Consider the following 26,042-nt stretch of genomic DNA (forward strand, 5'->3'; position numbering starts at 1 on the left):
GGCTCACCTGACTGATGAGCTCTGAGAAGAAGACCGAGACATGAGGTAGCTATCCTTAGTCCTTGGTGGAAATTCCAAACCCACCTGGAAGAAGAGAGATACTGCTCGTTATAACTGGCCTGGAGAGGATTTCATTTCCCTGAACAATCACTGTGTTACTTATGCTACGGAAAGTACTGTTATGCCACAGTTCTCTTTTGTTGTCCTGACTCAGTTTCCCTAAATTGTCCTGCCTCGGTTTCCCTAATTGTTCTGCCTCCATTTATAATTGTTCTGCTTAATCCTGCAAAACCTCCCCTCCCTTTTAATCAGAATATTTGATAAGGATAAAAGATCTTATATTTTAGAATATCAGAATGCCTCTCCACATCCCCAGCTACAGGAATGTCATAGGCTGTCTTATCAAGATGCCTCTCCCCATGTCTGGGTGCCTCCCCACATTATGTCATCCCATCTCCGGTGACTCACCCCACCCTGTCAGAGTCCCGTTTCCGCTCTCAGGACCCTGACTCCACCCCTGCCTCAGTCTACCCCCTGTATCTGAGTCACGTGTATATATGTCATTGAGAACTCACATTGTTTGCTGGATTCTTGGAGACGATAGTCTCATTCAGCCCTGGGACCAAACCATGGATCTATTTGGTCCCAGTAAATCTCTCCCTTTTAAATAAAATATTAAACACTCTCTAATCTCTATCTTGCCTCAGTTTCTCTGGCATTATATTTTGGAGGCTTCCCACTGAGATGTTAGAAAATGAGCAGGATTAGAGATAAGAGACTTTCGGATCTCTGCCTTGGGCCTCAGGACGGCTGGGGGAGGCTGGGGGATGGCTGGGGATCTGAGTTCTTGGCCTGGAGCAGCCGGTCCTCTGGATTTTTTCCAGAGCCTAGAGGAAAAAGCAGTTTTCAGCCACAACTGTGTCTGACACCCGATGGTGGACACTCCATTTCGGCCATGGGAGAGTAAGTCTGGATGTTTTAAGACCTGTTCAGTTCTGTCTGTGCTAGCATCTGGATTCTCAGAATAATGAAATGCTGACAGGCATAAATTCTGAGTAGGGTCCTCTGGACATAGGGGAACCTACCTGGGGGTCTAAGACACATCTGGTTCTGTATGCCAGTTGGCACGACTCTGGGCATTCCAGAGTATAAATCTGGGTGTCTCTTTTTAAGACACCATCCGATTCTGAGAGGGAAGTTTCCAGATGGTCCCTGGTCTGTGTGTTAAATGTTTTGACTGTGCAGTCTATATCTGTGTGTTCTGTGTGACTTGTTTGTCCATTTTGTTAATAATTTAAGAGCTCTATTAAGTTTAGGAACAATGATTAAGAAATTTGGGAATTGGTTATTTCAGTGTTGCAACTCCACTTAGTATAAAATTTGCTTGTGATAATTTTTTAAGTATTTTTAAACTGGCAATCGGGTTTTTCCTTGAAGTAGTTTAAAATTCAGGCACGGCTTGGGTTGGGCTAGCCTAGATAATGGCTCTGGAGAACAAAAGGAGTTTATGATAATTGCTTTGGACTCTGGCTGGAGAAAACTTTTGATTAGGAATTTTAGGATGATTCTGAAATTGTGGGAAATAATTTTACTGTTGCCTATGCAGGCTAGATTTAGTTATCTTTAAGTATAAGATCTTAAAAGAACAATAGCTTGTTCTGTTAACTTTCCTGAAAGGGGTCACCAGCCTCTAATTAGGAAAGAAGGGTCTGACTTTTCTTTTTTGCTTTTTTTTGCTGAGGCAATTAGGGTTAAGTGACTTGCCCAGGGGCACACAATTAGGAACTGTCAAAGTGTCTGAGACTAGATTTGAACTCAGGTCCTCCTGAGGAAGAAATGGTATGAAGGAAGGAGGAAGACAGAGGAAAATGTTTTCCAGAAATAGGGAACAAAAAGGCATCCTAGTGAATTTGCCATTTGGCATGGAAAAGGAGATACCTCCTGAGGTTGAGGTCTGTCTTTACCTGGTAGATTGAATCCTGCTTCCCATCCCCAACTTAAAAAGGTTAGCTGTGAGAAGTTGGGGATGGGAAGCATGGTGGAATGGGGGAAAGGCGACCATGTGAAAAAGGACAATCTAATTCCCCATTAAAATGGTTGTTTTTTGTTTTTTGTTTTTTTTTAATAAACTGCAGCTCCTTGCTGGTTCAAAAATTAATTGCTTTTACTATTTGAAGGATATTTTTAAGAATCTTTCAGATTCTTTTATTTTGGGTATTTTATATAATTTTATAATTATATTATAATTAGAATTACATAAAATTATAATTATATAAAATGTAATTTTATAATTGGGTATTCTGTATAAGTTTAGAATTGTATCCTGAGGTTATATCCATCATTTAATAGTTTTTCCTTGTCCTTTTGAAAATGTTTCTGTTAAATATGAAAGATAACTTGTGAACTTACTGAAACCAATTTATTACTGTTATCAACATGAGGTTATGGTATTTCTAAAAGTTTAATAGTTTTAAGAACCTCTTGGATTCTTTTATGTGGTATTAGGATATTCTGTATAGGATATTCTAAGTTTTAATGGATTGTATTGGGTCATCCTGAGGTCATTTAAAGAGCCTCTGAAAATAATATTTTTTTGTCCATTTTAAAATGTTTCTGTTATGGACAATATGTAATTTGGGATAATTATCTATGTATTGGGTATTTTAAAAGCAAAATGATTTGTATGTATAATGTTCACTTGTGAAACTGTCTACTTAGATATGAAAGAAGTGAATTTACTGAGACAAATTCTTACTTTTATAAATATAAGGTTATGGTAAATATCTATTTAGGATTTATCTGAAACTTTAGTTAATGGGATTTGTTATTGGAAGTAAAATTTCTTGGGCTTATTGTTAATGCTATTTGGAAGTTTTAAAGCTCCACCCTGACAGTTAGTGGGACAATTAACTGGAGTACAAATGAATTAAAGCTATTTTATCCTGTTCTGCTGAAAGTTAAGATTTAACTACTTATGTTTATGGTTGTGCCCCTGCATTTTTTTCCTCCTGTGACTGATTTCTATGATCAGAGCGATGGTCAATAGAAACTGTTAATACAATTCAATTATGTCATACCTTGCTGTTTCCAATCTGGTTATATGTAATCATTATATCCTAAATACTTGGGCAAATAAGTATTTAGTCTGATCATCTATCTGTTACTGGATATTGTGTCTGGGTATTCAAGTTTTTTTAAGGTTCCTAACTAATGAAAGGACAAAAACCTAACTGATGTTTTATCTATTGGGACTATAGCTGGCTACCATTTGCCTGCCTGTGAAGAAAACCTATTAAGCTGCTGGCCAATTCATACTGGCCTCTTAACGGTTTTTATCAGTCTGTTCTAACCTTCGTTAGATTTGTGGTTTTTGTTCTAGATTTTGGTCAAATTACAAGTATTGACTTGCTTCTGGGACCTAGAGCAGCTTTGATTGTCAATACACCAGGCCACACCACATGTGTCCCCTGCACGGACTGAGAGTCTCTGCCAGCGCCCAGCCTGAAGCAGTTTTGAATGAAGCTTCGTCTCTTACCCCTGATAGAGTGATATGGGGAATTTAGGAACCCTGATGAGTCATTTATTACTGTGTGTTTAAAATTCGGGATGGATTTTTTAAAACAGTGTAACTATTGCTGTATGTTTGAGGGATTATTAGGAAACTTACTCTACTAGTCTGTTAAGTATAGGAATTTTGATTCACTCTTGGGATTTATATGTGGAATGGTTATTTGATAATTCCTTTCTGTGAGAAAAAAAGGGAGGAAGAAACTGGTTGAAACTGGTCAGGAAATTGGGGAAACTGATGTATTTTTCTTAGGCACTTCTGCCCTGCTCCCTATCTCATTAGTTCAGATTGAGTTGGAAATTATTTAAACAGTCCTTTTTGTTTTTACTCCTTGCTTGAAATTTACTGGACTATGATTTACTGGTTATGTTTTAACTTTGAATTCCCTTATTCTGCTGGAATTTCCCTGGCAAACTCAGTTTGGGGGATTATTTTTTAGAAACAATCAGAAATCAGACACCTGTCCTGGGACTGGCAGTCTCTCTGATCTGTTTCTCCACTCCTGTTACCTCAGTTCCTTAATTAGTATTTCAGCATTTTGATAATAGGATTCTTAATAGTTCAGGGTTGCCTGCCTTGGTCTAACTGTATAATTTGCTCAGAAATCTGTTTCCTAGTAGCAGCTCCTGTTCTATCAGAGGGGACAGGTGGAACTACTCTAGGCCCCACTTTTCCCCTCTTTGGAGTCCCTGACAGACTTGGGGTGCCCTCTTAGGGTGGGCAGCAGCTGGTAATGTTTTAGCTTTGAATTCCCTTGTAGAATTCACCCAAGGTCACCTGTAGCAAAACTGAGATTTGAACCCAGGCAGCGACTGGTTATGTTTTAACTTTGAATTCCCTTATAGAATTGTAGAATTCACCCAAGGTCACCTGTAGCAGCACTGAGATTTGAACCCAGGCCTCTGCCCTAAAGCTCTTTCATTTCAGTACCCCAATAGAGCATTTATGGGAAGTCCACTCACTAAAATTCTACACAAATGAAGTACTTAAAAGAAGCTATTACCTGCTGAAAGTATGTTTGGAAGATGTCAAATAACTGAGGAGTTTCCTCTAGGGTCCTAACTAACAATTTGTTAATGGATTTGTTATATTCTTTGATTTCTCGAAGGCTGATATCATACTCTTCTATAGTTGGTTCATCAGTTTCCTTTGCAAGACGGATTTCTTTGATGAGTTTAGCACACTGTTTGGGGAAAAGACACAATTACCATCTGACATGGATTAACAGTTGTGATTTTTTTTTAAAGTCATTTCAATTGTCAAATAGATTTCCTTAAAAAAAAATTAGTAATTTATTTACCATAGGTAATTTCAGAAAATATAAATTATACTAAGACAAATTTTAAAAGATGTAAATACCTGTCTCTGGACTCTCTCTATTTTGGGCGCCTGTTCTTCGGTCTCATTGGTTAATTCAACTGCATAAGCGTGCTTCTCTGAAAACCTTTCTTTGCAATTGTTTATTAGATTTTTCAAGACATCTAAAGTGTTCTCCATGCTCTGTAGAATACAAAGAATTAATACACCTTACACATACAGGTAAATATGTTCAGTTTAGGTATCATAAAGTGCCTAAGGAGAGAAAAGTAAAACTTTCCCGACTTCCTTCAAGACTTAGATCAGATCCTGCTTTCTGCAGGAAAGTTTCTCCAATTCACCAAGTGTTAGTCCCTTCTCTCTAAAACTATCTTCCACAATTGAGTGGATATCTATCAACTGGGGAATGGCAGATAAGTTATGTTTTTGAGGATAATGCTATATTAGCAAGAAATGTCGAGCAGACTTTCAGAAAAGCCTGGAAAGATTTATATAAACTCTAGATGAAGTGAGTAGAACCAAGAGAACATTTTTCACAGTAATAATAAAATTATATGATCAACTGTGATGGACTTGGCTCTTTTCAACTATAACATGATTCAAAGTAATTTCAATGGAGTTTGATGGAAAAAGCCACCCACATCGAGAACTATGGAGACTGAATGTGGCTCAAGGCGAAGTGGGCTACTATAAAACTCATAAATTTTGGGGGTGTTTGTGTGGTTTTTTTAATTGGATCTAGATTTCATTAATGTAGGGAGTTCCTTGGTAAGAAAATCCTCTTCGCTGTTACTAATTAGCATCTTTTAGTCTTTAAAGAAAGCTGTCCTGCCCAGCCATGTCAGAGATGGGACCCAGCTCTCCCTCTCTCACACTAAGGCCAGCTCTCTATCCATTCCCCAGTGCTGCCTGCTTCTGGAAAACCCAGAATGTTTTCACTAAATATTGATAAATAAATAAATATATATATATATATATATGTACATATATATATTAAATAAACTATCATATTCAGATCTTCCTTTCAACATCTAAACTCTAGCCAAACATTCTTCTGCACAGCATTCTGTCCCATTCCAGGCCATTGTCCCTGAGCCAAGACTGCTCCCCCTCCCTGCCTCCTCCTCTTGGGGCCAGTCTTCCTCTTTCAAGCTTAATTCTAGTTCTATCTCCTTAAAAAGGCCTTCCCTAATTTATTAAGCAATTAATTATCCCCATTCCCCTGCAAAAAAAAAAAATCACTGTTTATCTTAACTATTAAAAATTGTTGCTTATTTGTAGTGTCCATCCAAGATACAGAATACATCTCCAGTGTCTATCCTTCCACATTCTGCCATCTATACAAGAGGCATTCTCCACTAACTCGCTTTTTCTTGTGTGGGCTAAATGCTTTTAAACAGCTATAGATTTCATCCTTTCTAGCTCTCAATTTATGATCCCAAGTTAGAGTGAGATCAGCTGAAGCCCTGGCTTATTCTGTGCCCCCAGGGACACACACTGCCCCTGAACTTCTGCAGAGATCTTTCTTTGTTATGTAGTCACTCCAAAAGGCCCACCCTCCCTTCCCCTGGGTGTACTGGGCCCCCCAATATCCTCGGGAACCCAATATCCCAACACACATCCTGCCCTGACCCATGAGGACGCCTCCTCAAGAGCCATCGTGTGTGTGGAAGTTCCGTGGCCGAGAGGGATCCAGGCCACAGGCCCACTTCATTCCTTCTCTCAGGCTCCGACAGGCTGCTCAAAGGCAGCGGTAGAGTGGAGGGAAAGGGCAGTCAGGAGTATCCTATTCCAATCTCTACTTGTGCTACTTATTGCACGTGGGGCCTGGGTAAACCTTTTCTCCCTATAGTCCAGAGTACACTGTGAAAAATGACTGCTCAAAAAGGAATTAAGAGATTATCAGTGACTGCAGCCCTCCTTCCTTACTTCCTCAGACTTGTAAAGTTTTTAGAGGAATGACATATACCCATGATGTAGAATATGAAAAGGGAAGCCAGAAAATAATTCCCTAAAAAAGGTTACATCTTTAGTTACACGAGAGGGACAGTGAATGAAAAATGCTGTCAAGTGCACTACTGACTAATTGCAAAAAGGCATTTCACTCAGTCAAAGGATCTCCTTCCAAGGGAGTTATTCATAGATACATTAAGATTGTATATGACTCCTTGTTAAATGAGAACCCATCCAATGACCCTCTTAACATCAAATGAAACATAAAAACAAACATATGTGTGCATGCCCCAAATGTTCACCACAATCCTAGAATTTCTGATGCGAGTCTGAAGTGGAAGAGCGAACAGGTGATGAAGTCCCCTAGATTTTCCTGTTTGTATGCTATCATGCTTGATACAATCAGCATGCTCCCAAACATTGATCGGGCCTCTATGATCCAAGACTGCCTGAAAAAAGATTGGCCTGGAAATGTCTGCAGGAAAAAATAAATAGATAAAAATGTCTTTTCCAGACTCTAGCATATAATTGGATGCCTGTCTCATCACATTACTTCATTAGTGTATTTATTTGGAACAAACTCTTTAGATGAACATGGAATGGGGCTCAGAATTAGAATTAAGGGAGAGAGTGAACTGAATACAATTTGGGAAATTGTTACTTCAGTGATTTGAACTTTTCCCCAATATAAAACACTGCTTTTTAAAACACATGATGCTTTGTGGTTATAAATCCTGGAATAGTATAATTTCTTAAGAATGAAGTTGCAGGGGACCCAAAGATTATGAGGAGCATGGTGGACATTCAGAGGTAATAGTATGTTTCTAATGGTGATCAAAATGGAAACCCTGAAGAAATGTAAAAGCTGAAAAAGGAATGGAACAAGAAGCAACACAAGAGATGGATAGCCCAAGTGCTCCACTAGAATCATGAAATGGAAAAAGACTTGGAGGAAGGCCTCCAGCACGAGTGGGTCCACCATGTCAGATTAATGGACAAGAATCACAGGGTAAGAAGTCTTGGATGAATTTTCATCCATAACAGAGTGCCCACATCAGTCAAATCACAAATCCATCGATCTACTGGAAAAAAAATTGCGTTGAGAGAACTGAACCCAAAGTGGAGTTGGACCAATACTTACCAGCCAAGTGGCTGTAACCAAATGTCATTTAACATGTTAGCTTTGGTTTCCTTTTCTGTAAAATTGGAATAAAAATACTTGTAGGGCCTATAAAATAGGGATAGTAGGTACAGGAACCAAGTCCCAAGGTATCTTGCAAACCCTAAAACACTATGCAAATGTGAATCACCGTCTCTGTTCTTTACCTGGATATCCTCCTGAAGTTCCCTCATCTGTCTTCGCTTGTACCTGTATTTTTCATCCACATTTCTTTTTTGTTCTTCCAGTTTAATTTTTACTTCATATTCAGCACCTATAATTCAAAGAGTTTTAGGTAAGATGGATAATATACTAGTATTGAGCAGAGGCTAGACAGAATACCAGACTTGATGATTAATGACCATAAAGCATTATTTTGCTGAGGCAACTGGGGCTACACAAGCAGGAAATGTTAAGTGTTTGAGGCCAGATTTGGATTCAGGTCTTCTTGACTTCAGAGCTGGTGCTCTCTCCACTGCACCTTCTCGCCATAAAGTATTTATTAAGTTAGTTCCTATCCCATGCAGTCTTTTCAGAGGTATATCCCAACATGCTATAATCATTTCCCACCTTTCGTTGGCTCCATACTGCTTCTAGGATAAAGTACCTACTCCTTCACTGTGTGAGGTCCACCCTATTCTGGCTCCAATTTATCCTTCCCAAATTAGCTCACATCACTTTGTCCTATATTCTGAATGTGGGCCAGGGGCCATCTCCCAAACTCAGCATTCAGCTCCCCTGCCTGGGTCTTTTCTCAAGCTGCTTCTAACTCCCATTTCTTAGAATCTTTCATTTTTGCAAGGCTTAGTTTGTAGGACACTTTCTTCCTCAAAAGAAAGCTTGTCTCTTCTCCAATTATTTTGCATTTACTCATCTGTTTAGTCATTATACTTTAAGATCCTTAAGGGAAGAGCTGTTCATCTATGTATCTGAACTCTGAATCCCCAAAACAATACCTTGCACATAAGTAGGTGTTTAATAAATGCTTACAGAATATCATATCCAGGAAAACACAAGTTCTGTCAGGATAGGAACTACTGCATTTGATCTTTGTAGCCCCAATAGCTATAATAATGGCACCTAATAGGCAAATTAAATATTTGCTCCCTATTTTCAACACACGGAGAAGTCTCAAACAGACCCAATGCCACATGTGAGTGCCTTAGCCATCACATTAATCCCAAAGTGAATATACACTCCTGAGAGCTGACTAAATACTAACAAAGGCTCCTTTTTGGGCTAGGTGTCATTACTCAATATTCACTGACCTTTTTTTCACATGTGAATGCAGTGGGTAACCACACTACATGAACAATAAGTTGCTAAATATGTCTCGAGGCAGAATCAGCCATGAGATGATTTCAGGGAAGGAGGGAAGAAGGATCTTGGAGAAAGAGAGGAGAAAGGAGCCTGTGGGGTCCTGATAGAGGAAGAAAGGATTGAAAGTCTACTGCTGCCCTTATTTTATATTCTTTATCAGCTTTCTGACTCAAATGTGACCTTATTTTAAAATCCACTTTTAACCCATTTTCACATTGGTAATCCATTCCTTCTCAAGGATCTATGATTAGAAAAACTTATTACATCATCAGAAATAAGGCGTGGTTTTTGATTAGAAATTATATAACTGGGGGGAGGCAGATCAGAGGCCAGAGTCTTTGCTGTAATAGTGCCATCAGATATAAATGCATTATTGGGGAAAGATCCCTTAAAGATGCTAGGTCAGCTATGAAAAATGCTCTGCACTAATGATTCTGGGTCCCTGTTGGTGGAATGGCTAAACTCTTCGGTCTGGCAATGATCTCTAGCCCTCCATCTGCACATGACTGCTTAATTATTGTCTCAGGCTGGGCCTTTTGGCTTTCTAGTCTCCCCAGGCCTGGCCAGGGCACGGCCCTCCGGGCTGCCAGAGCTCCTGGCGACAACGAGGAAGGACGGGTGCTGCCCCACGTACTGGATGGAGTGACTTTCTTGAAGGACTGTTTGTAGTTGGAGTTACAGGTGTGCAGCACTCGCAGGGTGTTTTCCAGAGCATAGATCTCTTTCTCAGCCTTGTGGATCTGGTTGTCCAGATTGTCGCCTTCCCGCTGAAGCTCTTCCTTGGTCTGGGCTGCCTGTGAAATATAGAAGGAACCAATGGAGCAGCCAAAGCAAGGAAGAATGGCCTCTCTTTGAGGGGGTGATGTTTTGGTCCCCTCAGAGCAAGATTAAACTTTTACGTGCAGGAGACAAACCCTCCTCTGGGACTTAAGAGCCCCTGTTATTCTCTATTCTTAGTGGAAATGCATCCTAACCAAGGGAACTGTCTAACAGACATTTTCCTAAGTGCTGATTGACTTGGGGGAGGAGGGATCTTTTTAACGAAGTTTTCTCTCAGCTGAAGCCACGGTCTTTGGCCTTTTTTGCTTGGTCCGTCTCACCAGCGGCCCCACGGTCCACCATGGGGTGCACACTGACTGCCCCTCCAGATCTATAGAGCTGTGCTAGAATGAAAATCTCATCACCCCAGACAGAACTGGGGCGGCACTTCTAAATCAAGGATTACTGAACACTGAACCTTTGACTCTCGATTAGAAACACTGATGTGGAATAAAAACTTACATGTGAGTAATAACTTTTATTTCAGTGTGGTCGTTCCCTGTCCAACCTTTCTAAGTAATTTTCAAACATAATAATTTCATTAAATTTAGGTAGAAATAGGGGCAAATTCCCTTGTAAAACTAAAAACTTACTTGGGGGGCAAATGTCAAGTCTTTTGAGCCATCAATGGAACTGAGGCATGAAGACTCATGATAATTAAAAAAAAAAAAAAGAAAAGAAAAAAGAAAGAAAGCCCAAGTGGGGAAAAGGAAAACAGTAATCAAGACTTTCTTGTTCTCATCTCCCCTTTGCCCAAGATGAAGGAAAACTATCTCCCTTTCCTCTCCCCTGCCATAGCTCTATCTAGATGGGAGCAGAGGGGTAGAGTAGGACATGCTAGGAAGTAGCAGGGGATACCAGGTCCTATGTATGGGAAAAATCAAGTTCTTGCCCCAACATTGAATAGTCCGCAGATATTTTTTACTTTCTTGTCTGTTTACACATTACTCTGTCCCCTCCCCTAGAAGAATGCAACTTTGAGAGCATAAATCATTGAATTTTTGTCTTGCTATACCCAAAGGAAACTGATGGGAAGCAATGGGTAAGAGTCACACTGTCTGGGCTGCCTTCTGTGTGACACAAAGGGACGTCCAATCCCCGCTGTCGTGATCCCAGCAGCTGGGGGGTACCTGAATGGGTAATCCTGAATACAGCTCCTCCAGCCATTCCCTACAGTGACCATCCAAACACTCAGACAGTGGAAATCCAGAAGCCCTGGATTTGAATACAGGCAAATCTCTGGACCTTGGTTTTCTGGAAAATGAAGGTTTAGATGCAAGGGCCTCCAAGGTCCCTTGGTTTTTATGTCTATAGACATGTTGCCAAGTCACAATTGTAATCCACATAAGACAATACCTTTATCACATAGTAGGCTTGTGATTTTTCCTCTTCCCCTTCAGGAGGCATCATGATGACTGTAAGAAGTTCATATCTGTTCTTCAGTTTTTCAATATGACTTAGTCGGTCGTGAAATTCAGCACTGATTTAAAGAGAATTTTTAAAATAATAAAGCTGGAAAGATCCTAAATATTTGTTTTATCTATAAAAGAGTACTGTGGTTTACTAAGAAAAGGCCAGAGAATTGACTAAGAAACGGTCAATAGTTCTAAGAAAGTACCAAGATACAAAATATCCATAAAAATTTTCAACATTTCTACATAATTCAAAAGGAAAGTGATTAAAGTTAATACAAAATGCTTAAAATATGTGTCAATCTATTCTATCAAGACACATTCATAACTTTTAGTAATATAGTTACAAAACATTATTTGAAGAAATAATTACAAATCAATGAAGGAATATCCATTGCTTATAGTTGGGATACACCAATATAACAAAAATGACTATTACTTAAAGTAATTATAGATTTATTGCTATATTGATCAAACTTTATGACCTTGTGGGAGAGAAGTGAACAGCACCAGTAGAACAATTCATATAGCAACAACATTATAAAAATAAACAGTTATGAAAGACTTGAGAACTCTGATTTATGACTCAAGTACTCTAATGACTAACCATAATTCTAGAGGTTACAAATGGTGAAAGGTTAAATGTAACCACAAAATAGAAATAAAAAATATCCATCAATAGCCTGGGGACTTGTCTGACTTAAAAATCCATTAAATACTTGCAGGCCCTCCTGACAGAAGTGATGAACTCAGGGTCCAAAATGAGACATATAAATGCAGTTATTTGGGAATTTTTTTTCTGTTTTATTATGTCTAGTTTTGCAGGGTTTTTAAGAGAGAGGAGAGAGAATATTTTTGATTAATTGAAAAAAGTAAATAAAAATAAAGACAAGAAAACTGAGAAAAAATATAAAGTAAATTAAATTGGCAAAACAAAAAAGGCCAGATAGAAAAATAAACAGGACAATTTGGAAAATTCTATGTTGAATTTATTACATATTTAAAAAGGAAAACAAGCTATATGTTGTGAAGAATCATGGTTTCATGTTCAATCTACTTTGTAAATGGACATGCTCATTTTATTTGGCTTTTAAATTCAAAAATTTGGAATTTAAATTAAATTAAATTAAATGTTAATTTTAAAAATATGAGCAATAACCAAGGTTAGACCTGGAAAATAGTATATCAAAAGGTTCATCAAAAGTATGCTTAATAAAAGTATGATTTCATGATGAACACTTAAAGAATTTGGGTCAAAATCTTATGATCTCACTGCCAATGTAAAATAATAGACTACTGTAAATGAAAAATACACTGCATGCCAAAAATATATATACATATATATATTTAAAGAAACAAAAAAAAGTTGTCTAAGTTTTAGTTTACAAATCAATACATTTAATTAACTTGCTCTATCCCAAGTAATTCACACTCTACTCTATTTTCAAAGACTCCATCATCTTTTAGTCACCCAGATTCATACATCTGACATCATCCTCAATTCCTCGCTCTGGCTCACCCAACATATCCAGCCAGTCAGCCAAAGCTTGTTATTCCTATCTTCCCAAAATCTCTTGAATGTTTCTCCAGCCTGCCATGCTACTAGTCCCTATACATCTAAGAACTGATTTGCATGCGCTTCATATGCATTTTGCATACACTTTTTGGCGCACATGCTGTCTCTATTAACATATAAGTTCCTCTTGCAAACAAATCTCCATTTCCACATGGACATTATGTATGTTATTTTCTCAGTTTTGATGTCCTCACTGCATAAGTACATACCATTATTTCCAGATTAATCTGTATTTATTACCTTCATCATTTCTTACAGCACAGTTATATTCCAATAAAATGCTAATATCTTTTGATATAGAGAATCCACTATTGTGCTTATACCCCAAGAAAGCCATAGATAAGAATAAACTTCCCATTTACAGCAATATATTGATAGGAGCACCTATTCTGATAGCACAGAATGAGAATGCCCCTTGACTGGAACATAGCAAAACAAACTGTGGTTCATGAAGGTAATGGAATATTATCACACTATAAGAAATGATTAATCATGGTAGGAAGGGGTATGAGGGAAGAAGAGAATTTCAAACTTAAAATTTTTAAATTTTTAAAGATAATGTTGAAAATGTTAACATGTAATTGGGAAATATTTAATGAAATAAATAAAATATTGAATAAAGAAGAAATAAATGTGATGAAAACAGAGAAATTTGGAAATATCTATATGAATTAATGTAGTGAATTAAACAGAGCCAAGAAAACACCAAACACACAAAAAAAGACTACAAAAACAGAAATGGAGAGAACCACTACATACATAAAAATGAAAAGTGAATGTGGCAAAATCAAGCAAAACCCCAATGAAGAGAAACAAGAAGACATCTCACTCCACTCCTTGGGGGAAAGGGGGTAGGAAGTTCATAAGTGCTGCTCATAGCACATCTTTTTTTTTTCTTTTTTTTCTTTTAACATCTTTTTATTTTTCCATAATTTTGAACATCCACCTTTGCAAAATCTTGTGCTCTCTACCTCCTCCCATAGACAACAAACAATCCAATATAGACTGTACAGCACATTTTTTAATGTATTGATTATATTGCTTTTTTGCTTTTTTTCAATCTAAATTACATGTTAAATGTAAATTAATTAAACTCTATATAATAAATTAAATTTCATAAAAATAAATTCTATATAAGTATTTGTTATATAGAATGGCTCTGTCATATCGAACGGGAAAGGGAAGAAGGCAATGGGGAAAAAAAAAACTATAATGATGTAAAAAGTGGGGGATATAAATGAACTTATCTTTTTTTTACAGTATATGTCCCTTGAAGGGATCATTTCTTTTTTCTTTATTTCTCCAGACTTTAGCACAGTGACTGACACACAGTGATTATTGACTATGTGCTGACTGATTGGAGGGACTACCTGAAACTCCAATTGGGAAGAGGAAGGGAGGCCCTGCCTCTACTCCATCCTCTCAGTCTTGAGCATCTTGAGTCCCAAAGCCTTACCTTAAAAAGGCTCCACAGACTTTACTCTGGCACTAAATAGTCAGTCTAGATCTTCCAAAAAACCTCTTTGAAATTCTAATACTAGGGATGCTTCAGCACTTTGGAAGCAACCCACAGAAATTTCCACTGGGAGACATCATCTGTTCCCATCTACAAGCAGGAACACGAGTGGTACCTGATGCCTTGCCGTTCTTGGTCAACGTATCTGATCTGGGATAACAGCATCGCCTTGTGAACCTTGATTTCCTCAGTCCGCTCTTCCATCGCAGTGTATAACTGCTGCTTTCGTTTCTCCAGGGAAAGGACTTCACCAGCTTTAGAGTAAAGCAGTTCTCGGAGTTTTTTCAATTCCAGCTTCTGAAGGTTGTAGTCGATCAATAAGTCCTACCAAAAGAGCCAGATTATTAGTCATTGAAAACAGAAGCCCTCAAAGACAGATTTTTTTTTCTGTCTTGCTCAGTAATAATGATATTGTTGAAGAAAGGTTAATACTACAATTAAGAAAAATTTTAGGTTTTCCTAAAACATAACGTAGGAAGTGTCCCTAAAAGTACATTGTGAAAAGTACTATACTGAGTACTGTTTTGCTCATCTATTAGTGTTTACAGCAACTTCTACTTACAAGAATGATTAGTAAAAAAAAAAAAAAAAAAAAAAGTAAGAAAATAAAAAATTAAAAAAAGGCAGTAAAATGCAGAGAAGAGAAGAGAAAAAATTCAGGAAGAAACACAGTCAAGCAAGACACCTTTGAAAGCTACATGTTAAGCAGACACAAACTTTATGTGTTTTAATGTAGCCCTTGGATCATTACCTGCTTCAGGTTTTTGGCTTTCTGCAATTCTTTTTCTGATCGGTCAGTGAAAAGATTGAGTTCACTTATTTTGTTCAAAAGACTATCTTTTTCTTCGCCACTTTTATACATTGCCTTCTTGAGAAAAAAGAGATCATTCTAACAGGAAGAAAAAAAGGAGATTTCAATGACTTTTACGTTTTGCCAAAAAAAATTATTTTATATACTACACATTTCTAATAGCATTTCCCCAAATTTATCTATCAGCCATCAGTATTGAAAACATGTTTTTCTCCTTTACTTTTCTAAAGAGAAAGATGACAGCTATCTTTCTCCTCCAAGTTAACAAGTGATTATCCTCCTAGCTCACTGATGATAGGGAGGTTTCTTAATTTATCTTAATCTTGTTTTTCTTAAAAGTAAACTGAGAGAGTTGGACTAAATGATGGCTGAGAGCAATTAGATCTTTATTCTTTTTTTAGTAAGGATTTTATTTTCAAAACATATTCATGGATAATTTTTCAACATTGCAAAACCTTGTGTTTCAGTTTTCCCTTCTCTAATGATCCATCAGTTAGATCTTTAAAAGTCTTTGACCCGACAATAGGCAATCACAACTTTATGAAACTTATATGAAAATCAGGCCTATTATAAGAGAAATGAACAAGCAAGTGGAACCTAAAGAATCCACAATCCATTAAAAAATAGTTTAAATTCTTGTAACAGCAGAACAAAAGGAGGAGGAGATACCAGGAAAGACTACGGCATAGGAGGGGAAAAGGTGCAGTAAAGGTGGGAAGAAGACAAGAGCCCTCCTGAAGAGAAGGAGCAAGGTGCTTTCCCTTGGGAACTGCCAGACTATGGATACAGGAGGGTCTGCTAACTTACATGAATGCCAGCTGCACAAGCCTAGTGCAGACTCTTTGGCACCTGTTTTGACTCCCAAGGATACATAGGGGTCCAACTCAGGATGCAAACAACATACTATGTCAGCTCAAGTAGAGGGGGCGAGGTGGACGAGCTTCATTTTTGAGACTTTCAGGATATCCCACATGCTCTGGGTCCACTGTTTCTGGAAAGTTCAGGGGAACCCCTTGAGAATCCTTAACAGATCGAAACTCTTATGTATAAATTTGTCAAACAACTCTGGAGCTAAATGAAATATCATTCAACTCAGAGGACATGGACATTCCAGTTGGGTTCCAGATCAAACATTCTTTGTTGTCATTTTTGAATATCTAGATTCACTTCTTAATCTAAACCATTAAATTGATTCAATTAAAAAAAACCTCCCTTCTCTTGAAAAAAGCTGGGGAGTCTGGGGAGTCTCACAAACTTCTTCTTGAATTCTATTTGATCCCAAACCATCCCTGAGTCCAGTAGTTTACTTGTCCACAGTATAGCTTGAGAGGAACAACATAGTGAACTTTTGTAAAACAAACTTTTACACAACACAAAATATTTTGTTTATATAAGGTGTTCCCCCAAAATCCCAATATATAAGGTGGGACTTAATACATCTTTTAATTCTAATAACTTTTAAGCTATTTTATTATATGCATACACCTATATATAATCTGTAACATATATGTGTTTGTGATTAGAAACTTGTGTAATACCTTCCTCCAGCACCACTGGAAGAGAATCATAACAGTTGGAACAAAGTTTGATAATCATAGTTAATATTACATTTCATAAATAAGTCAACTAAAAATATGCCACTTAAATGAGTAGTTTACTACAATTCATGACAAGCTTTTCATAACATAAAAAGAAATTTGAGCAAATTACTTCAAGTTTCTTGATCTGGCTTTCTAATAGTTCCATTGTACATTTTTTTTCTTCATAAGTGTTCCTAACATCAACAAGTCTTGTTTCAAGGATCGCTTTTTCCTCCACATTAAGTTCTCCCTGGAGCCGTGACATTCGTCTCTCTATTTGCTGAATATAAAAATCCTGTTTCAAAGAGTACAAAAAAGAAGCAAATTAGCAAACAATTTTAACTAGTTATATAAAGCTTTAAAAAGCTGTAAGCGTTCTGGCGTTTTGGCTTGAGGGAGGTAACTAAATAACGACCCTCTAGCTGTGGTGATGGCGCAATAACTGGTTCCATTATCTTTCTCCTGGACAGGTATTAGTGAGCTGCCTCCAGTGACGATTTTCCTGGGAGCTCTTGGACATTAAATCCGTCACCCCTGACTCCATATCATCTTCTCCCCTGACAGCTTTGTACATACACACACACACATACATACATACACACACACACACACACACACACACACACATTCTCTCTCTCTCTCTCTCTCTCTCTCTCTCTCTCTCTCTCTCTCTCTCTCTCTCTGTCTGTCTCACAGCTTGCCCCTCTCACAGAGGATCTGACATACAATTTTAAACACCCCTCATTCAACATCCTGTGTCGGATGCACAGACCCCGGACTCCCCTTCACAGAGGGGTGTCTGCCCGCCTACCAATTCCTGTTCTGAGCCCCTCCTCTCACATCCTGATCCTCCTCACAGTCCCCATGCCCTCCTCCTCCCAGCTCCAACTGGGATCCCAGAAATCTTCCACGAACTCAACACTAACCCTCCTTACAATATGAGCACACACGAGTTCTAGCATTCTAGCCCAAGCCCCAAAGTGTTCCAGGCCTGAATTAATTTGGGAACCTTTGGACTCACAGGGGATATGTGAATTGTTCTGACATGCAAATATGGATGATAAACCCCTAAATGGTCACCAGGGAAGAGCCCCCAGAAGCCTGACCCTTGGGGAGGCCATATTTCCTGTCCCTCTCCAATCCCAGGCTGGGCTTCGAGCTCACCGAGAGCAGACCATTGCCCAGGACTGTCCAAGGGCAGACAAAGGGGAAATAGGGCCCATTGTGAACAAATGCAATATGGAAGAGATTCCTAGCTCTGTCACTACATCATGACAAAATGGACAGAGTCAGACTCGGAGGTGGAAAGAATCAGGACCTCATGGCCTCTAAAATAGGGACCCTGCTCTTTGACTGGACAAAGACAATGTCCCCACCCCCACCCCCCCAAATGAGCCGAAATGGGCCTGTCCCAAAGGAGCAGCCTTCTTCTGCCTCCAGCATCTCCCTGCAAAGACGGCCTGGCCTGTGTCCTCCCTCCAAGCCTGTGGTTTGGCTGATGTCCCAAACACTGACGGCCATGCACACACCTGATTATACATGATCTCTTGCTGCTTCAGGGTTTCTAGATCAAGTCTGTATAAGCGCTGATTGAGATTTTTGATGGAGGATTGGGTGCCCTCAATTTCAGATAGAATAGACTTCTCTTCGTGCATTGCAACTTTCAGCTTCTCAACACTCTTGAAAAGCGTATCCTTTACTTTACTCAAATGATTTTCCACATCCTGGGGAATAAAAATCAAATTACTTCACTAAGCAATAACATCCTTTCAGAGTCTCAAAAAATGGGCAATTTCAGGATGCCTTAAATGGCTCACTGGGACTCAGTCAGACCCCCGACACGTGATCAATTCCTTATCAATCCCTGGGAGGATGATGGTTTAAAACATCCTCCTTGAGACAAATTCAACATTTCAAATGCAAAGAAATCATGGGATTTGGAGTCCAATTTTCTCATTTTGTAATTTTAAAAAATCAGGCATGTTTATCAGATTTCCAGATATCACAAAGCGGGGAAGGATGGCAAACATTGGAAGACTGAGTCAGAAGTCAAAAAGAGCTTGACAAATTCAGAGCGTTGGGCTGAGTCTGGTGCAATGAAATTCAACAGTAAAATGTAAAAGTCTTGAGTTAAAAAATTACTTCTCAGGAATTAGGAAGAGGGAGTGTGGCTAGAAAGCAGTTTGAATGAAAAAGATCTGGTGGCTCTAGTGTACTACAAGAAGAAGAAAAATTTCCTTTCCAGATTCCTAAGAAATCCTGTAACATAATTTTCCTACCTAGCATCTTTTTAAAAATAAATTTTGATCCATTTTTTCATATCACCTTTGTTTCTCCCAGTATCCCCTTCCTCTCCCTTCCTAGATAGCCCCTAAACCGTTTTTAAAGATAAAGTGAAGATGAAAAAATCAGCATAAAAAAGTCTTCTTGGTTATTCTACCCCATTCATGATTCTTCTTCAGCTTGTAGTTCACTAAAACCACCAGGATTTAGTCCCTGAAGTCCATGAACTTTACCTTAACAGTTTTTTCCTCCTCTTTTAGCATCTCCTCCATTCTGGCAGCTTTCTCTTCCACACTCATAGTCTTCTCCATGACATCTTTTAGCTTTCTGTTGAGTGCATCATTCTGTTCTCGAGCTTCATTTAACCTAAACACATTATTCAGAAAAGTATGAGCAGAAAACTGAGAAGCAGCTTGTCCAGAAAAGCGGGGCCCAGGGAGCCCGAGGGAACTTCTTCCAACTCTCTGGAGTGGATTCTAAGAGTGTTCCGATTATTCTATTGACTGAAAACAGAGTGGGGGGGGTGGTTTATAAAGTTTTTAAATGATTTGGCATCTGTCGTTTAGAAGTTGCCCCAAATCCATACCATTTTCTAGTTATCACCATAAAATTCTAGTTTTTTGAAAAGGTTTTCCTTACTTTTCACTTTTTTCCTGAATTCTTTTCTTCATGCTTATCATTTCTCTCCGAATGGCTTCCAGGTCACCCGACGTTCTAGTCACTGTAGCTTTGAGAGTGTCCAGCTAAGGGTTAGGTAGTAAAGGAAAGAAAATTTTCACTGCAGAGTTGACATGGAAATGTTTCCTGCCATTTCTGAGACGTTCCACAGCCCACCAGCATTAAGGTTTATCCTCATGCCTCCCAAAAGTACAACATATTTCCTATCGTAATTGACAGATATTGAACAGTCTTTATCACTCTCATGCAACACACATAAAGTGGAATGTTCATTATTTTTTCAATAGAAAATTCATGTGTGTGTAACTATATTGAAGAAAAGTCTACTATCATTGTGATTACTCATACAACACACATACACCAATATTTCCCTCTCTCAAAAGTTTATTTTACATATGAACAAATCAAGAAAAACACAACTTTTTAAAAACTACTTGAAAAAATGCTTAATTTTACTAACAAACAAAAATTAGCTCATGCCTATCAAAATTTCAAGATAACAAATGCAGTGGTTGAACTATGAGAAAATGTACTTATATATTGAGAATGGCATTGCAAGCTGGTATAAATCCAGCAACATGAATCAAAAACATATACCTTTTACTCTTATAAATTCATTACTGTGAATAGATCTTCCAAAGGAAATAATTTAAAAGGAATAATTATAAAAATGTTTATAACTATGTTACTTGGAATTGAAAAAATGGGAAGAATTTTAATGCCCTAAAAGTAACAGCTGAACAAATTATACCACAGCAATGTAATGGAGTAATTTAATTTCTTTTTCAAATTATTATTATTATTTTTTTTTTTGCTGAGGCACATGGGGTTAAGTGACATACCCAGGGTCACACATCTAGGAAGTATTAAGTGTTTCAGGTCAATTTGAACTCGGGTCCTCCTGACTTGAAGGCTAGTACTCTATCTATGCCTTCTAGCTGCCACAGTCATTTAATTTTGTTAAAAATGACAAATGTGAAGAATATATCGACATATTAAATACAAAATAATGCAAAATTACTGGAAAATGTATGTATTAACCTACAACTATATCATAATTTTATATTTGTACTTTTTTACATATGTATACATATCAGAGAAGAATTTAGTAGTTTTTGAACTACTACTGTTAAATAGTTCTGATTATTTTTTTCAATAATGTTATTATACATAATAAATCAATATTTAGAATATGTCATAAGATACAAGGCAAACCCAAAACTGTATTTGGGAAAAGGTTAGCAGATTATAAAATCTTTTTATCCCTGACTCTAGCTTTTTCAATACTGTCTTTTGTTCTTTTTTTATACCCTTACTAAAAATGTAGAAAGTTTATCCAAAATTGGAAACTATAGATTTTAGATGGTCTCCGAGAACACTGTAAAAATTACTTGTCAACAGGTAGGACTATTAATGAAACTCCTAAATTGTGAAGTCTAATTTAGTCTCTAGAGACTTGAGTCACTTGGCTTGTACATCCATTGGCCTTGCACTGGATAAAGGTGCTAGGCTGAAGGATCTATGATGTAATGATTTCAGTTAAAGAAAAAAAGATCTGATAGCTAGGAAGCCCTCCTTTAATTAGGATCTAGCTCACTGTCTTACAAACCAAACCCTGTACCCTCAGTTCACACACACCATCATGGAGTACCTCTTCCTGCAGCTGCAATCGACTTTTGTCGCAATTTTGAAAGTCCAATCGAAGTTTCAAAGCTTTTCGATCAGCAAGTGTGATTTTCTTCTCATATTCTGCATTGTTTTCTGTCTCATTCTCCAAAAACTTGATCTTTTCTTTAACCATGTTTTCTTTTGATCTTAACTCCTGTTTTGCCTTTGCTAATAACTGGCATAATAAAAATGCATCATTTTTAGTAAAGCATATAAAAACTAATATTGAAAAAGCAAATTCATTTTCATTTGTTTGCTTATGAGTTCACTCTATTGCAGAAATGCAGTCTAAATGACAGTGCACACTTATCTGCACCCTTGCCCAAACCCAGAATATGCTTCCTTCCCCACACTGACTCAAGACTTTTTATCTGCCTTCCAATGTGAGCTTCCATTATGCCTCCATGAAGCCTTCCCCGATTTCCAAAGCTAGGAGAGTTCTCCCCTTCTTTTATTGTCCCTGAGGCTCCTTTCCCACCTTGTTTTATACTTTGCAGAATGTGCAAGGATCTCCATTCCAAACCGGATACCAGGCTGATATGACAGTTAACGGGTAGGAAGCAGGGTACATGGGCAGAAAGGAGAACCTTGGACAGCTCCAGGTCATCCTGTTGGAGTTTCCACTACAGGGCTCCAGGGTCGGTCTCTTACCCTGTCCAGTCTGCCTTATATTGTTGTTAATAGAATGGTGGGATCTCAGAATTGGATATCAATCTTCTCTGCAAGAGCAGGTTCTTCTTAAATCGAGGTTCACACTTGAGTACCCAACTTTTTAATCAAATGTTTTAACATCTCGGTGAACTATAATATATGTACATGTAATATGTATGTTTGTAATTATGTATTTTTATTATATGTAACACAAAATATATATAACATAACACATATCATTTCCCTAACCAAGCTAATAACTGGGTCACAATAGAAACTAGGTATGGCAGGATCACAGAGCTGCCTCTAGGTGATCCTGCTTCCTTTCCTATATGTTTACACCCCATCACTTTCATAATACAATCTGGAATGTATTCGCTAGAAAGCAATGATAAACTACACGTCACAAAGTTCACTCTGGACAAACTGGATGACGTGGGCCCTTTCCCACCCTGTTGTCCATCTGTCAAAGATCACAGTAACCCTGCCGATCCTGGTCTGGTTCCAGATTCGTCAGCAGAGAAAACAAGCAGCAGAAGGGCTGAGCCCCTCAGTTTCCTCCCTCAGTCTGTGGCGATCCATGCTCTTCCAGGCAAAAGGGGATAGAGAACCAAAGAATCCATCCCTTTTATCTGCTGGGCACTGGGCTGACTATATCTCATTGGATTCTCCCACAGCCCTCCAAGATAGCTGTTCTTATTCTCATTTTACAGGTGAGGAAACTAAGGCAAGCAGGTGAAGTGACTTTCGGAGGACACGTGGCTGGGAAGTGCCTGTGGTTGAGCTGGTGTTGGGGCTTGTTGGTCCATTTCTCTGAATAGGAATTAATTCACTTTAGGCCTTCAGCAGCCCATCCTCAGGAGCTTCCCGGCCCTCCCGGGACACTTCCTTTCTGCAAGTCAGTTCTTTTTCTAGGCTTCTAGAGATCCCTCTCAGTGTAAGCACGTGGACACAGTGCTGGGCCCGCAGCCAGGAAGTCCCGAAACCAAACCGGCCTTCGGACGATCACTCACTGGGTGACCCTGGGCCAGTCCCTTCACCCTGCCTGTCTCAGTTTCCCCCGACTGTAAAATGAGCCAGAGAAGGTGATGGCTAACCAGTCCAGTGTGTCTGCCAAGGAAAGCCCAAATGAGGTCACCAAGAGTCCAGCTGAAGCTCTCACTAAGAACTGCTTTTCAGTTCATTTCCCAGCATCTGAAGGAGATGTCTGGCTAGTCTTGGCTTTCTCCTGCCTCTTACCACAAATTCTAAAGTAAAGCGGCTCCTTTGCCTCTGAACCCTCATACCACAATTCGTCGGCTTTTCTGCTTTGCGCTGGGAAGGTGACTGCAGAGGTCTGGGTAACTGTGCGAGGTCTAGGCCCGTTTCCTACAGCCCATCCATCTACTCCTGTCACTTCTCTTCCTGCTTCCATTGACCATTACCCCAAGGTTCTCTACCATGCTGTCTCAAACAACTTTTTTGATCCTGGATTTCTTCCCACAAATATATTTAATATACAAAATTCTATTTCCTCTTTTTTGTATCCCATTCCTTTTTATCAGGTATAGCCCTTTAGATTCACGTTTCAGAAATGAGTCTCCTTTCCCCACCTTTCAGCTCTCTAAGTGGATGCATCACACACCTTGAACTCCACAGATCCAAAGTAATTTGTTGTTTATTTTCCCCCAAATCCAGGCCTTTTCTGAAATCCCCTATTGCTACTGAGGGTGTCACCCTTCACCAAGGCTGGACATCTGTCATCTTCTCCACCCTTGACCACTTGATGTGTCCAGTCAGTCCAACATCCTCTTCCATCTCCACCATTTTTCTTCACTCAGACAGTCCCCACCTCAGGGCTCTCACCCAGAGTATTGTCCCTTAAGTTCTCCCCTCTCTATCCTCCAACCAATAAAGAGATTTCCCCAAAAGCAAAGGTCCGGCTGTATTATTGCCATGGCTAACACATTTCAGGAGCTCCCGCTTGCCTCCAGAATTCCATCTAGACTCTCTCTTGGTGGTTTAAAACCTTTTCCTACCATTCTGGACCTCTTCCTCAGTGACCCATCCCTATGTACTGTCCAGCCATACCAGCCTACTCTTTGTCCCTCATAAACCAAGGCTTCCTCTCCTCCCTCCATGCCTTCGCCCTGGTTGTGCTTGATCCTCCTGGGATTCCTGGCCTCTGCTCAGCCGCCACATTGTACGTGAAGCCTCCTCCTCGTGTTGCAGCTGCTGGGGTCCCCCTTCTCCACTGCATTTATTTCGCAAATGTTCTGCATTCCCGTTGGCCACTACCAAGGACCATTTCCCCCATTTCCATTCACCTGCTCTGGGATCCCTGGGTCCCCATTTGGGACTGCCACAAGGCAAGAGCAACAGTTCTGCTCACATGGCTTTGATAAGCTAGGGAATCACCGGCTCCCACCCCTAGGAGCCAAGGTACCCTGTCCCTCCATCCTGCAGACCCCTCCCCAGCACTGACCCATGCCCTGCCAAGGCGCCCTAAGGACCCCTGGGGCCTTGCACCTTTCAGCCAAAGTCACCTCTGCACTGGCCCTAAAGTTCAAGTCCCCAAGATGCCTTGTCTCCCCCCAGAGTATGGGTCTGAACCCAAGCTTTCTACTTCCATCCCAGCACCAAGCAGGGTGCTCGGGGTAAGCTACGCTTTTCGTTCATTCCTCTGTCTCTAGCCCACACTACTTAAGACTACTCAGTGTCTTTGTGCACAGCTGAAGTGAATTTCTAGGCCTTCCTACTGATATTCTTCTACCTTCACCAGCCACAGTCCTAAGATAGCTTTGCTACCTTGGTGGAAATACATGGCCATTCTTTCCCCAGTTATGGGTTCCTTTAAATTTATATGATTTATAAGGCAAACTCATCATTAGGTGGACTTTATTCCTTGCCAGGAGTCTCATTCTTATATTTTCTTCTGTGGTTCCGAAATCCAAATCCCAGTATTAAACACCGCCTTCTAAATCAGTTACTCACTTCCCAAACTTCCTCTTCTGAAGCATTTGCCTTCAATTAGCTGTAATGACAAAAACACCAGCTACGACTCTAAAGCCTTTGGTCTTTCACTCCAGATTCCATCATCGCAAGCTTTTAATGCGCTTTGACAGTGTCTTCTGCCAATAACATCTATGTCCACGTGAATCACCGGCAGCAGGTACTGGTCCATGCAGTTTGCCGACACCGGATGAATGCTACAAGAAGTCCCAGGACCTTCTATGGCTGTCCGCACGATGAATGGCTCTCTCAGTGTCCTTCCCCAGAGAGTCACCAGCTAGCCCCGCTTATGTCTTCTCCCATTGAGCTCCCGCTCAGCACCCCTTTCTCAAAGCACAAGCCCCTCCCTTGCTCCCTTCCCTTCTGGAAGTGTCCTCCCTGTCTCTTATCCCCAACATTCTTCTGCCCTTCAGCTTCCTGACCCAGAGCAGAATTCCTCAGACTCTTCAGATCTCTTCTCTCCTGTATTTTCCTGGGGAAAGGAAGATCTGAGTCTCCCTAAAACCTGGAGAGGGGGAAGGTACTTCTCCACACTTCCATCTTCTCATCTTGGAGGGAGATCAGCATGTCCTTTCAGGAGAAAGCTCGTTGGCCATGCACAAATATAAAGATTTTTATCCTGTAAAATGTCCATACTTTGCAAAATTTCCAAAGCTTTCCATACGTATTTGTTAAAAACCAAGCTTTAGCAGTTTTATTAAAAATACTTTTGTAAAGTTGTCTTTTCCATGGTCTGTTGG

The 26,042-nt window shown here is 39.3% G+C and overlaps 1 protein-coding gene across 1 annotated transcript in view; it reads right to left on the minus strand.

Annotated features, from left to right (window-relative positions):
* The window catches only part of CCDC39 (coiled-coil domain containing 39), a 44,116-nt gene that overhangs the window by 8,073 nt on the left and 10,001 nt on the right, over window positions 1-26,042 (minus strand). The window contains exons 7-19 of the mRNA XM_051983222.1: window positions 21,644-21,835; window positions 19,954-20,057; window positions 19,548-19,680; window positions 18,561-18,755; window positions 17,162-17,326; window positions 15,392-15,529; window positions 14,756-14,964; window positions 11,493-11,616; window positions 9,952-10,111; window positions 8,165-8,271; window positions 4,928-5,068; window positions 4,572-4,751; window positions 8-84 (exon numbers count right to left, since the gene is read on the minus strand). Of these exons, the coding sequence (XP_051839182.1) occupies window positions 8-84; window positions 4,572-4,751; window positions 4,928-5,068; window positions 8,165-8,271; window positions 9,952-10,111; window positions 11,493-11,616; window positions 14,756-14,964; window positions 15,392-15,529; window positions 17,162-17,326; window positions 18,561-18,755; window positions 19,548-19,680; window positions 19,954-20,057; window positions 21,644-21,835 (1,925 nt within the window). The remainder of the gene's footprint in view (window positions 1-7; window positions 85-4,571; window positions 4,752-4,927; window positions 5,069-8,164; window positions 8,272-9,951; window positions 10,112-11,492; window positions 11,617-14,755; window positions 14,965-15,391; window positions 15,530-17,161; window positions 17,327-18,560; window positions 18,756-19,547; window positions 19,681-19,953; window positions 20,058-21,643; window positions 21,836-26,042) is intronic.

Source organism: Antechinus flavipes, chromosome 3 (assembly GCF_016432865.1).
Source record: "Antechinus flavipes isolate AdamAnt ecotype Samford, QLD, Australia chromosome 3, AdamAnt_v2, whole genome shotgun sequence".
Taxonomy (NCBI): domain Eukaryota; kingdom Metazoa; phylum Chordata; class Mammalia; order Dasyuromorphia; family Dasyuridae; genus Antechinus; species Antechinus flavipes.